Source organism: Staurois parvus, unplaced genomic scaffold, assembly GCF_062004578.1.
Source record: "Staurois parvus isolate SC_StPar_1 unplaced genomic scaffold, SC_StPar_1.0 ptg000006l, whole genome shotgun sequence".
Taxonomy (NCBI): Eukaryota; Metazoa; Chordata; class Amphibia; order Anura; family Ranidae; genus Staurois; species Staurois parvus.
In genome coordinates, this window is record NW_028317802.1 from 12,467,665 (window position 1) to 12,482,500 (window position 14,836).

Here is a 14,836-nt window from a genome sequence, read left to right on the forward strand (position 1 = left end):
ACCCTGGACTGGATGGTGCAGAGGTAATCTGGAAGTGAAGCATGGGGCATATTTTGGTAAAAGATAGCTATGGGGTTCTTTCCAGGTCCAAAGCTGCTAACGTCACCTCAGCACTTGCCCCTGTCTTTGAAGGCTCAGTGATTAGGCCAGTTGAGCTGTGTACTGGGAGATACCTAATTTATTTAGGTTTTTGGTCATCAATATTCCTCATTCTTACCAGTTTTGCTTCAGAAGGGGTTTACACTGTAGACTGAGTACAGATATCATCTGCTGGGTGGAGTGTCCCACTCACATCTTCATCACTTCATGCTCTTTCCTGCCATTCACCATTGAGGAAGCATCTTTTTGTTGCTGTTCTTGCTTACAAAGAGCCATTATTGTTGCCTGCCTGCCTGCAGTGACTTTGGTCACTTCCTGCCATTTGACCCTCACCTGCTACCAGCTGTCTGGGTTTCCTGAGTAATCAAGGCTTGCCCTCCTACCCTTAGCCTATACATTGGCCTATAACCATATGGTCATACCATTTTTGGTTCCACTTGTATCTGTTCGGTGAGTATTTTGTATAGAAGTGGTCAGTACCACTGTGTATCTGGCAAAGTCTCGCCTTAACAAGGCACTTACTATTCTGGCTAAGGAAATGCTTGTCTTTAAGGACCCAAGCAAAAAGCTTTTGCAAGGCCTTTCTGCTCTGTTGTCTCTGGCAGCTCCTGCTCTTTATCGAATCCTAGTTGCTACCTGCATTGTCTGGATGTGATTCGGGCTTTGAGAGTCTATTTCTTGGCCACTTTCTTTCTTTCCGAAATGGAATGGAATTATTCCCTTTTTGTCATTCTGGATCGACCCCAAAAGGCTTTGCAGGCTTCTGTTTCGACCATTTCTAGGTGGCTTAGACAGACCACCATCCAAGCTTATGATCTCAAGGATTGCATTCTACCCCTATCTATCACGGTACACAATGCTGCCACCTTGTCTTCTGTTCATACATTCTAAGTTGTTCCAGATGGATGTTCTGGGCTCATCATATGCAAGCTTTGGTCCTTCAGACAGGTCTTTTGAGCTGCAAGCATTCCCCAGTTCTTTTGTTTTTTTTCTTGGGCTTGGTAGCATTTTTTGTATTGTCCATCTCTCAGTTGAACTGCTTTTGGACATGCGAAAGTTTAAAGAATTCCCTTGTCCGTCATGGACAATACATTACCTGGAGGACACAGGTGCCACCCTTCTGTATTTATAATCTTGCTCTAGGTAATGCTTTGTTACAAAACTAAGGCATGCTGGTAGAGTGAGCAGCTATCCTGGACTGACCTACAGTATACATTTTATTTGCCAGTGGCCAATTCTCTTGTAGGCAGTAGTATACTCAATGGACTCCCAAGAAAAGGATTTTATGGTGAGAAAAAAAATTCCTATATTTTCCAAAGTACTTCCCACATAGCAAAAACAATTATATGTTAGTTAATAAAAAAAATTGTATGGAACCCTTAAAAAAAATCCTCAGGGAGGAGCCGTAAAGTGCACTTGTACCCAGACTATGGACATTAAAGCAGTATTAAACCCAAAAGCAAACATTTATTATATTGCAACTTAACGATTCTTTGATGTGATGGCTGCAATAATTTTAATTTTAGGCTTTCTTTCCTTTATTTTCATCTGGTGATCTGGCCAGTAAGCCTGTTTTTCAAAAGAACAAGCTCTCCTGCAAATTTATCGGTTTAAAGTGTTGAGACAAACCTTTTAACCGCTGGCGGGGTGCTTACAATTATCGGCTTTTATTCATGTAAAACCTTTATCCCAAATGAAAAAAAAGAACCTGTTGCTTTAATTGCTTAGAAAGTGTTAGCGGATGTTTGGCTGCAATTTTGTTTTTTAATTTAAAGGATAAGTTCACTTTTTGGACAAAAATAAGCACATTTTTTTGCAGTTAAAAAATGTGCATTTATTATTTTTGTCCAAAGGAGCCTGGAAAGCATTGCATCTCCGATTAATAGGTCACTGATGCCATGCAGGTCCCCTGCAGACCTGTCAGAATATCTGCTAGCCGTAAGGGATGTGTGGTCATTCCGACAGGAAGCTTCAATGAACTACCACAACGCTCCACAGCACCATGGTAGTTCATTGAAAACTACAAGCTGACAGCCGCTAAGGCTGCCGGGACTTGTAGGCACTCATTTACAGAACTCTGTAAAGGTGTGACACGGCTGTGTAGCCGGAGTCCTGCATGGCCACACTGGTTTCAAATCTGACAGATACTATGGGGAAACTTCTCTCTGTACTATCAGTCAGAGGGAGGGGGGCGGTGGGTGCTGCTGTGGCTATGGGAACATGTTACATGTTCCAACCTAAAAACGGGTGGAACATGTAACATCTTCCAAAGGTGAACTTGTCCATTAAATCTGCTAGTGCATTTAACACTCCCCTCTTCCCAGATTACCAATGCTACTGTTTGCTGTGCCCCTCTGCTCCTTCATCCAAAATGGGGGCAATCTAATACAAGAGGTGTGTTACTGTCCAGATTATCAGGTGAAAGAGTAAAAAGCCTAAAAAAGAAAACTAATGTGGCCACCACATCTAATGAATGGTAAGCTGCAATATTTTAAATTTTTGTTTTGGGTTTAATACCACTTTAAAGAATTCACAACTGCTTAGCAGTAAAAAGCTTTCACTGACCTTCTGTAGTTGCATGCACTGTGAAGCAATTCATCCCCAAAGAGACTCTGAAGTCCAATTTCAGTTGGTTTCTGACTATTATTATGGTTTCTAATAGCTTAGAGACACCTGCTGTCATATATATTACAACAGCGGCAGGCAAACTTCTGTTGCCATAAAAAAAAAAAAAAAGAGGGAAACTGTGATTTCTGTGCCCTTGTTAACTTTGAGTATTAATTTCTCCACAATGCTATAGACGTCAGTAAGGGCTTGTTTGAAAGTGCTTTTGCTGCTGGTTTGCTATATATAAATACTTTAGTGTAGAACTAAAGGCAAAGCCTTTTTTTTAAGTTTGGATAAAGTGAGAGGGTTGTAACCCCTGTCAGGTTTTTATGCCATTGGAGAGATTTCCTTTCACTTCTTGCCCCATATCCAAAACAGGAAGTGAGAGGAAATTCATACAAAGTGTGAGGTGTCATTAGGGTCACCAGAACTAGGGTCCCAATTGAAGGATTTCCTATCTAATATTGTTCTGGTGTCAACTCAAAAGTTGAGATTTTTTTTTTCACTTTTGATAATGGTGAACAGGACAAATAGGGGTAATCTCTAATGGAAGCACAGACAGCAATTAAAACTGACGGGTTGTAATCACTCTCCACGTTAACCACAAGTACAAAAAAGCTGTTTATAATTGGATGCAGAAATGTTCTGGAGGCTGATCTGAACTTTTGAGGGAGCCTGACCAATCCCCACCAGGAGGCTTGGCAAGGTACCAGGACAACCCTTAAAGGTGAGTGAGCTTGCTCAGCTGCAGGAGAGTTTGGGTGGAAGATGTGAGAGAGGCAGAGATGTAGGAGCTTGGGAGGGGGCACAGTAGGATGGGGCCTTGGAAGGAAGAAAACTTCAGCTTTCACCTGCCTCTGGAGTGAGGACCACCTGTGGAGCAGGGAAGGAGCTGCCCAGCTAAGAGGCCTGGTAGTAGCCACCGACCCACCAGCAGCACAGGCCAAAGACTGAGTGAGTAATCCTGCACCCCCTGGGCCAAACGGGAAGGAGCATTCTGCTGGGGAACTTGACTAGCTCTATATCTGGGATTGTTAACCCTTCAAGCAGCAGCCCAGCTGGGTAAAGAAGAGGATTTATCTAGGGTCTGGGTTGGTACACCAGGAGAGGCTGTAGAGCTCTTCTAAAAGAGAATCCTTTCTCATGGACTTGTACATAGTTGCAAGGACGTTGTCCTCAGTTATTGTTCCTTGGGCATCACGTACACCCCTTACCCCATTCAAGTTGAAATTCCCCTAATAAAACTTCAAAAACAAAGCTCAAGGACTGCTTACTGACTCCTCGATGCAGGTCAGCGTGAAGATGCGTGTTGCCTGGCTATGCAGGACTATAAGGGAACCCAAATACTCAAGCAAGGGGGTAGTGTTATACTTGCATGTTTGTTCCATGGTTTTTTTGGTGTTTCAATCATCAGGGTCTGTTTATACCATTATATGAATAAATTAAAAAAAAACTGCGCTATCAAACTAGTGAATAAGCTAATAAAATGGAGCAGCTGCAATAACACTTAAAACATATATAAATAGTATTGAACAACACTATTTATGTATGTTTTTTACCATTATATGGACCCCTCAAAATTGCCAGGTGGTCTGGTTTTCATAATGGACCAGCTGGTGCTGTATCCTCATTCTACCCTTGACCTGTGATCAGAAGTCTCACAAGTTGTGATTAAATTTTGGTGTGCATCTAAAGTACTCTGCTTAAAAAAAATTAAAAGAACACTTTTTAATCAGAGTACAGCATGAAGTCAATTAAACTCCTGCCATATTGATCTGGTCAGTTACATAGCAGAGGGGGTTGTTAATCAGCTTCAGCTACTTTGGTGTTAATGTAATTAACAACAGGTGCACTAGATGGGCAACAATGAGACAACCCCCAAAATAGGAATGATTTCACAAACGGAGGCCACTGACATTTTGCCTAGTTTTGTAATTGGTTAGGGTCAGTGTCACTACTGGTAGCATGAGGTGATACCTGCACCCTACAGAGGTTGCACAGGCAGTCCAACTCCTCCAGGATGTCATTGCCAGAAGGTTTGCTGTGTCTCCCAGCACAGTCTCAAGAGCATGGAGGAGATTCCAGGAGACAGGCAGTTACTCCAGGAGAACTGGACAGGGCCGTAGAAGGTCCTTAACCCATCAGCAGGACCTGTTGGAGGAACAGGATTAGCACGGCCAGAGCCCTACAAAATTATCTCCAGCAGGCCACTGGTGTGAATGTCTCTGACCAGACAATTAGAAACAGACTTCATGAGGGTGACTTGAGGGCCCGATGTTCTCTAGTGGGCCCTGTGCTCACTCTCCAGCACCATAGAGCTCGATTGGCATTTGCCATTGAACACCAGAATTGGCAAGTCCTCCACTGGTGTCCTTTTCACAAATGAGAGCAAGTTCACCCAGAGCGCATGTGACACACATGAAAGGGTCTGGAGAAGCCACGGAGAACATTATGCTGCCTGTAACATGATCCAGCATGACCGTTTTGGTGGTGGGTCAGTGATGGTCTGAGGAGATATATCTATGGAGGGAAGCACAGACCTCTACAGGCTAGACAATGGCACCCTGTCTGCCATTAGGTATTGGGATGAAATCCTTGGACCCACTGTCAGACCCTACGCTGGTGCAGTGGGTCCTGGGTTTCTCCTGGTGTATGACAATGCTTGGCCTCATGTGGTGAGAGTATGCAGGCAGTTCCTGGAGGATGAAGGAATTGATATCATTTAATGGCCCCCATGATTGCCTGACCTAAATCCAATAGAACACCTCTGGGATATCATGTTTTGGTCCATCCAACACTGCCAGGTTGCACCTCAAGACTGTCCAGGAGCTCAGTGATGCCCTGGTCCAGATCTGGGAGGAAATACTCCAGGACACCATCCATCGTCTCATTAGGAGCATGCTCCGATGTTGTCAGGCATACATACAAGCACATGGAAGCCATACAAACTACTGAGTACCATTCTGAGTTGCTGCAATAAAATTTCAGCAAAATTAATTAGTCTGCTGCATAATTTTTTCACTTTGATTTTCAGGGTGATAATTTTCCCTGTGTGGAATGCCGCCACATCATGAATGATCCTTCAGCTAAGGGGAAGGGCAGCAGAGGGGAGGAAGAAAGGACAGAGGAAGATGTTGTCTGGGGCCAGTGTAGCACCTGAGGTGCTGCGCCTTCCATCCTTCCAGTGTTCCTCTCAGACTCTGTCTCTTACTGCAATAGACTGGCAGCTACTGATCACTGTGGCGTTCCATCCCTTCTCTTCCAAATCATCAGCAGAGGCAGAGCTGTGCCTGCGGAGAAAGGTACAGTGGGGCAAAAAAGTATTTAGTCAGCCACCAATTGTGCAAGTTCTCCCATTTAAAAAGATGAGAGAGGCGTGTAATTGGCATCATAGGTAGACCTCAACTTTGAGAGACAAAACGAGAAAAAAAATCCAGACAATCACATTGGCTGATTTGGAAAGAATTTATTTGCAAATTATGGTGGAAAATAAGTATTTGATCAATATCAAAAGTTCATCTCAATACTTTGTTATATATCCTTTGTTGGCAATGACAGGGGTCAAACGTTTCCTGTAAGTCTTCACAAGGTTGGCACACACTGTTGCTGGTATGTTGGCCCATTCCTCCATGCAGATCTCTTCTAGAGCAGTGATGTTTTGGGGCTGTCGCTGGGCAACACGGACTTTCAACTCCCTCCAAAGGTTTTGGCCAATCAGTGATCACATGAATCGGGACCTCACACAGAGGACACAGCGGGCACTGATTGCGGTGCTGCGCGCTCCCAGGTAGCGCGCACAGGCAATAGATGCGGGGGGGACGTTTAGAAACATCCCCAAGCATTGGCAACTCTCCCGACCGGCCGTTTATCTACATGGGCGGGACAGAAAATGGTTAAATAGGGATGTGTGCCTTCCAGTGTGTATTTGGTGCGTTCCAGTATAGTTCTGTGTAGGAAAAATGCAGCCTGTTCTACTTTTTTTTTTGCATCCAGAACGCACTGGAATTGCAAGCACTGATGTCAACTATGACAATGACAACCATAAAATCTACTTTCTGTGCGTTTTGGATGCAGAAAAAAAAGCACACTGAAATGCATGTAGTGTGAACTGGCCCTTAATATTTTTTTTTTTTTGGGGGGGGCGCAAGTAGCTGGTCTTGCCTAGGGCGCAAAACAGTCTAGCACCAGCCCCGATCACAATGTGTATCTTATGCACACACACAGCCAGCTCAGGATCGAGCACGCGCAAGTACATCCAGAGCAAGCTGCTTGCTATGGGGTCACTCGGCAAGGGGAGGGGTCCCAGGATCGCCAGTGGGGGATCTGAGAAGAGGAGGATCAGGGCTGCTCTGTGCAAAACCATTGCACATAACAGGTAAATCTAACATGCTTGTTATTTTTTTTTTTTTTTAAATCACCTTTAGGCTCCATATACACGAGCCTACGCTGATCGTGGCAACCACGGTACAGCGATTTTGCCGCTGTTTTGCGTTTTCCCGCGGTCGGCGTTCAAAACATTACTATCCTGAACGCGATTCTTCTGTGTTCAGGAGAGGGAGGTTTATTCCTCACCTAACAGCGGCAGCTCCTAAACTCTGCTAAAAGTCTATATATACATGGACACACAGGCTTTTATGGAGTTGAGTTTAGGAACTTTGGCAACAAAATGCCAAAAGCTCCTAAACTGGAGTTTAGCAGCCGCTCGTGTATATGAAGCCTTAGGCTCCATGCACACTTGCTTTTTAATAACGCTGGTAACGTTAGCGGTGTAAACGCGTTTTTTTTGCATTTGCGTTTTTCAACTTCTTTTACCCCAAGAAATTTTTGCTCAAAAAAGTCCAAAAACGCCAGTTTGCCACATTTTGTCGTTTTTTTCAGCGTTAGAGCGTTTTTACAGCTAAAAAACTTCTCTAGAAAACCACTAGTTCTGGGTTTTTTTCCAGCCAAAAAATGCCCCTGCCAAGAAATGCTGATTACAGTCTATGTGTGCATGGACACAAAGGATAACATGCTGGGGAGTTTACTGGCTGTAGAAAAAAATGCCAAAAGCAGCTGTAAAAATATCCAGTGTGCATGAGGACTTACAATCACTTAAAACCAGGGGCGGACTGACCATTTGGAAACTCGGGCACTGCCCGAGGGCCCGGGGTCAGTAGGGGGCCCCATGAGATGTCCCTGGTACCTTTTTCATAGTTTTTTTTTAGTTTGGGCAAGGACACAGGGGCCCCATGATACCCTATTGCCCGGGGGCCCCATGAGTTGTCAGTCCGCCCCTGCTTAAAACCGAAGATTCAATTAGGCAGATAGGCGGTGCTCTAGCTCCATTTTTGTTCAGGGTTTTTTTTGTGTGATTTCAATAATTATATATTTGTATATATCATATAGTATACAATCATATAGTTGTAAATAAAATCAACAAGTCCCATTCACAGCTGAACTCCAAGCTCCAAAATGCTCTACATCCAAAATCCCATGATATCCAATTGTGTTTGTTCACACCTGAGTGTTGTGTGGCTTGTAGCTGAAAAAAAGTATACAATTGTCTTTTAAGCTTTAGCCTGTGTTCACTGTTGCGATGCGAAATTTGCACCAGTTTCTGTGTGAATTCCGCACCGCATCATAATCGCACTCTGTTCATGCGAACCACTGCGGGTGTGTATGTTAACAACACCCCAAAATCGGTTTGCAAAACACAGTGCGATGTAAAGTCAGTTTACATAGGTGTGAATACCCATGCAATGCGATTCTAGTGTGGACAAAGAAAAGGGGATTGCACTGTTTTGATGCGGTGCGATCTGAGACATACAGCATGTATGGTTCAAATTGCACCGCACACAATTGGCATGTGATTTTCACAGGAATGCGGTACGGTTCCTGTGTGAATCACATGTGATATGCTGTATGGCAGAAGTGTGAACCCGGGCTTAGGCTGGACATACATTATACAATTTTCTTGAGATTTTTGCTTTAGATTTACCAAAAACCATATAATATGAGGTCAAACCTAAACAACACTTTCAGTTGTATCCAATTAGGTAGGCCCTTGCACTACACAGTTGAAGGTAAATCTAAAGGAAATTGGAAAAAAATTGTATAATGTATGGCCAGCCTTACACTCACATATAGGCGTTTTGAATTAAAATGTGAAATCGCTCATCAGCATATTCAGTTCCCATTCATTTCAAAGGCACATGAAAGTCCAATTCCTGTGCGATTTTTTTGTGTGACAAATGTGCTGCGATCACACAAACAAAAGTTCAGAAACTTCCTTTGGATAACACCTGTTGCGCATTCGCAGCTTGTTTGTTCAATTGTGGCAAAAACTAATAGCACCTGAACACGCTGATGAGCGATTGTAACAGCGTGTCTTGAAATAGCGGGCAGTATCATGGCGATTCCAAACGCCTATATGTGAACAGAGTGCGAACGCCCTGAAAACTGTGTGAAAAGGCAGCTTTCCCTGAGTTAAAAATAATGAAAAAAATGATCAAGCAGTAATGCCTGTACAAAAGCGAAAAAATCCCACCTGTAAAATGAAGCAAATCCAGTGCAGGGTGAATCCAGCCAAGTACTGCAAAGTAATCATGGCCCCTGGGAGGAGGCGGGGAGGGCTCCGTGAGTGGGAGGAGACAAGAGAACGTCTGGGGCAGTGCAGAGCTGTGATTGGATGGAGAGCAGATATGAGTGATAGTCCCGCGCTGATCAGGTTTGGAAGAGCTCAGATCACATGGAGAGAGCGGAGCTGACTGAGATGATGGACAGCAAAGTGATGAACCCTGAGAGTGAGGTATGGGGGAGACTACTGCTGCCAGAACATTGTATTTCCCGCTCAGCACCTTCTGGTTAGATGAGTTCTCTGGCTCCTGGACTTTTCTGAGCAATGAAAGCTGCTTGGAGGGGTCTAGTTTTCTTCTGTCACCTGCTGGAAGAGTTGTAATGGAGCTGTGCAGGTCCTGGTGGCTGAGGGTTGCAGTAGACTGTATAGCACATGGGAGGGGCTGTGTACGGCCTGCACCCCACTGAGGTTTGCAGCTTGGGATCCATGTGTGAGGAGGGTGGGGGGGCTCCGGAAGTCAGACACCTGGGGGTTTTCCTGGACAAGTGGGGAGCTCTTCTCCATAACGGGATGCATTGTTTACACAAGGCCTTCTGGACAAGTGCTGCTGGTTAGATCGTTATGCTTTTATTTTTAGATTTCCTCTGATTTAAACTTTGCAAGTATACCATTATTTATATATATAGATCTATAGATAGTTGGTGTGTTGTCACCCAATAACCTTTATGGAGGGGAAGAAAGTTCTGGTGTAAGGCTATGTTCACACTAGCTTTGTCAGCAGGCGTCAGGCATTTTTAACACTTCCCAAACCCCTATGAAAATTTTGCACATGGCAGCACACAGTGCTGTTCACACGGAAGCCTTAGCATTGCGTCAAAACTGACGCCTTGGGTCCAGTCAGGAGGAGTTGAAGTCTCCCATTCAAGTCTATGGGGCGTTTGCGGAGCGTTAATACCATTTAACTTCATTATAGGTGTTTGTGGTGCGGTTTTAACACTTGGCAAACACCTATCAACCGCCTCAAAACCGTGCATAGGGTGTTTGAGGAGCTTAACCTCCCTGGCGGTATTCCCGAGTGTAGCTCGGGGTAAAGTTTCAGTACCAAAAGCGGTACCCCTGAGCAACGGGACGTACGGGCGCCGGAATCTGCAGCAAATTTGAAAATTTAAAAAAAATTACCTTTTTTTTTAAAACGATAATTTCATAGCAAAACTTTCCTGTTTCAAACCATTTCACATTTTGTCCCTAGTGCTTTGTCCTGTGCCCTGCCTGCATTTTTACTGTTCTTTCTGCCTGGAAACTGAGAAATGTCCATGGCGTCCAAAAAGCATCCCTTTAGGTCAAAAGCGGTTTTAGACCAGCTAGAGAACAGCGATAGTAAATTAGAACCACTTGCAGAATTGAATGATAATGATTTGTGGGGGAAATTCGTCATCAGACACTGAAAACGATTTTGCGACTTTGCTCAGTGATGTGCGAACTTGGCGCTATATTTCAAATTTCAGTGTTTTTGGTTTGATTATATTATTGAATTAATTTTATTATATTTTTTATGAGTATTAAGTAATTACTAAGAATTGCCGGCCTACAATACATAACACCAAATTTCCATGCAAAAAAATGGTACAGCTTTTGGTACAAAATTCCTGAGATAATCATGCCGCCAGGGAGGTTAAAAACACTTCACAAACGCTATAGGAGCGAGTGGCAAGAGTTAGAAATAGTCAAGTGTGAACGAGCTCTTGGGATACAAGGATGCCATGAACTTGACATGCTCTGCTTCACAGGTGACTTCATATTTACAAGGGTTTGGTGGGTTTTTATTTAATTTGTCAGCTTTGGTGTTTAGTTTTTTTTTAACCACCTTCCGCCTGCCATATAGTACAATGACAGGCGCAAGGTGTTTCTCTCGTTCTGATAGGACGTCATATGACGTCCTTCCATTCTCACCGCACATGGGCGGCTCAGGGAGCGCGCAGTGTGGCAATTGCCGGTGCGCTGTGTCCCTTGGACACAGCGGATCATGGAAAGAGCCGAAGATGTCGTCTCGGTCATGTGATCAGCTGTGTCCAATCACAGCTGATCACATGTAAACACGAAAATGCCGGTTATCGGCATTTCTCTCCTCTTGAGCTGTCACGCTGACAACTCGAGAGGAGAGCCGGTAATCTGCTTTCCGCAGAGGGGACATGTACACTGATCATCAGGGCACTGATGATCAGTGTGGCCCCAGAAGTGCCACCTGTCAGTGTCCATCAGTGCCAGCAGTCAGTGCCATGTGCCAGTGCATACCAGTGCCACATATCAGTGCATACCAGTGCACATCAATGCCACATACCAGTGCCCATCTGAGCTGCCTTTCAATGTCACCCATCAGTGCCAGTCAGTGCCATATATCAGTGTCATGTATCAGTGATGCCTTTCAGTGCCCATCAGTGCAACCTACCAGTGCCTCATCAGTGCCCATCACTGCAGCCTCATTAGAGCACATCAGTGAAGGAGAAAAATCACTTATTTACAAAATTGTATAACAAAAACTAAGAATTTTTTTTCAAAATTTTCAGTGGTTTTTGGTTTAAGAAAAAATAAAAACCCCAGAGGTGATTAAATACCGCCAAAAGAAAGCTCTGTCTCAAAAAAATGATAAATGTCATATGGGTACAGTGTTGCATGACCGCGCAATTGTCATTCAAAGTGTGACAGCGCAGAAAGCTGGAAATTGGCCTGGGCAGGAAGGGGGTATAAGTGCCCTGTAGGCTAGTGGTTAATATAATATTTTCCTTTTCTTTTTACTTCACATTTTATTTATTTCAGGTACTTATATAGCGCCTTCAATTTACGCAGCGCTTTACATATATATTGTACATTCACATCAGTCCCTAACCCTCAAGGGGTGTACAATCTAAGGTCCCTAACTTACATTCATACATACATGGGCCAATTTAGACAGGATCCAATTAACCTACCAGCATGTCTTTGGAGTGTGGGAGGAAACCGGAGTTCCCGGAGGAAACCCACGCAGGCACAGGGAGAACATGCAAACTCCAGGCAGGTGGTGCCATGGTTGGGATTCAAACCAACGACCCTAGTACTGCCAGGCGGAAGTGCTAACCATTTAGCCACTGTGCTCCCCACATGCTTCACATTTTTTTTTTTTTTTTTTGTTCGTGTACTTGAATAAAGTCCTGTGTGACACAGTGGTGTGTTTTAGTTTTGTGCTGCCCTAGGTAAGACTAAAATCGGGCCCCCCCATCTAAATTTCTGACCCTGTTTAAGATCCACCTCATCATAATGGGATGGGGGGGGGGGCATGGCAACAGGAAAGAAGGGGGGGGGTAGCATAACAGGAGTGAGTAAGCACCAGTTCTCCAAGCTTAGTTTCGTGTATTTCTATTTTGTACAATTTATCCATCCCCCCCCCCCCCCCCCCCCCCAAGTAACTTTTATGGAGGGGAAAAAAGTGCTGGTGCTAGGATATAAGGAGCACCATAAACTTGGCATGCTCTGCTTCACAGGTGTTTTCATATTTACAAGGGTTTAATGTGTTTTTCTTTTATTAATAATTTATTATTTTTCAGATTTATAAGTTTGGCGTTTTTTTTTTTTTCAGTTTTTCCATTTTTCTATTCTATTTTATTTTCCATTTTTCTATTTTATTTTACATTTTTCTAATTTATTTTACATTTTTCTTTCCATTTTTCTTTCCATTTTTTAATTTTACACTTCATTTTAAATTTTTTCATTTTTGTACTGCCCTAGGCAAGACAAAAATTGGGCCCCCCCCATCTAAATTTGTCTTACCCTGGTTAAGATCCACCTCTTCAGAATGTGTTGGGGGTGGGGGGCACAGCAACTGGAAAGAAGGGGGGGCACAGCATAACAGGAGCATTATCATTCCTCCAAGCTCTAGTCCAGCAGTGGCTTCTCCAGATGGTGTCAGGATCCCATCTCCACAAGGAGATGGTGTCCCTTCTGCGTGGGGGTGCTGCTGCCCATACTCCTAGTTTGCCTCATGACTGATGCACCCCTGGTGTGACATGCTGCTGCATATCCTAGGTGAAACTATAATATTACTGCAGAGTTAAAGTATATCTAAAGGCAGAGCCTCCTTTTTTTGCAGAGAGATTAGAACATCTGTCAGTTTTTTTTTTTTCTTTGTCTTGGTCCCTAATAAGGAGATTTCACAATCTATCTGTCCTATTTCTGGTTATCACAAAGTGAAAGAAAATCACCAATTTTGGATTGTCACCACAAAAATGGGAGAGTTTCCAATAGGGACACTGGTTCTCGTGACCTAGGTGACACTCATTCATTCATATTGGAGGGACTTTTGTTTTGGCCATGGGACAGAAAATGAAGGGGAAATCTCCCCAAAGAGACAGAGGGCAGAAAAGAGCATAATCCTCCCTTCATCCTTAGTGTTACTAAACCCACAACAGTAAAATCAGTCTGTGTATATATAGTAAAGCATGCTTGTTATACTCACTGTGGAACCTAAGGGGTTAATCAGCATTGTGTATAAAGGATATTTGATCCTGTCTTCTCTGATCCTCCCCTACTACTGTTCCCAATTCATCTAGAACAGAGCTTTGGGGGCAAGCTGCACATGCTCAGTTTGGTGTATCGCTAGAGGGTTTTTTCTTGGGGGAGTGCATGTAGAATGAAAACTCCTTCTATATGCTTTAACCAGTGCTCAGCTGGACACTGATACAAGTCACAAAACTGCTCTGCTAAGACAAGGCATTTAGCACAGGGGTGTGGACATTTTTTTTAAAAAACCAGAAGCCACACAGCCCTTCGATAGGCAGCCCCAATAATGGTTTGGGCTGAAATGCAAATTCCAGCCTTGTCTGTAGTCCATATTTCTGGGACAGACAATTAGCCAACTGACTCCTCAGTCATCAGCACCTAGATGCAGGAGAATGGTCCCTTCACCCCAAGGTGTTCTGGGACATCTTTCACTGCTGAAGGATGCTGAATGTAGGTATGCCAATTCACAAGGTGAACATGTTTGCATCCAGGATCCAAAGGCCTTCACAGTGGCCGACTAAAAGAAAAAAAAAATTATCTTTTAGTTCTACTTTGAGAACTAAAGCAGCCACCCTGCTATCCTAATACATCTGTAGACTGGTAATATGGAATATAGCAAGGCTTTTCTTTTGCATTTAGATGCACTTGAATGTAGAGGGGTGTGTGTGTGTGCGTGCGTCCGGTTGGTGTGCGTGTGCACGCGTGTGCGTGTGCACGCGTGTGTCCGGTTGGGGTGTGTGTGCGTGTGTCCGGTTGGGGTGTGTTTTCGTGTCTGCCTGGTTAGTGTGTGTGTCTGTGTGGTTAGTGTGTGTGTGTGTGTGTGTCTGGTTAGTGTGTGTGTGTCTGGTTAGTGTGTGTGTGTCTGGTTAGTGTGTGTGTGTCTGGTTGGTGTGTGTGTGTCTGGTTGGTGTGTGTGTGTCTGGTTGGTGTGTGTGTGTCTGGTTGGTGTGTGTGTGTCTGGTTGGTGTGTGTGTGTCTGGTTGGTGTGTGTGTGTGTGTCTGGTTGGTGTGTGTGTGTGTGTGTGTCTGGTTGGTGTGTGTGTG

General features: G+C 44.0%; 1 protein-coding gene across 1 annotated transcript in view; it reads left to right on the forward strand.

Moving 5' to 3' along the window:
• Positions 1-9,433: 9,433 nt before the first annotated feature.
• DND1 (DND microRNA-mediated repression inhibitor 1) overlaps positions 9,434-14,836 on the forward strand; it is a 33,011-nt gene continuing 27,608 nt past the window's right edge. Inside the window, exon 1 of the mRNA XM_089666972.1 lies at positions 9,434-9,493. Within this exon, the coding sequence (XP_089523098.1) occupies positions 9,434-9,493 (60 nt within the window). The remainder of the gene's footprint in view (positions 9,494-14,836) is intronic.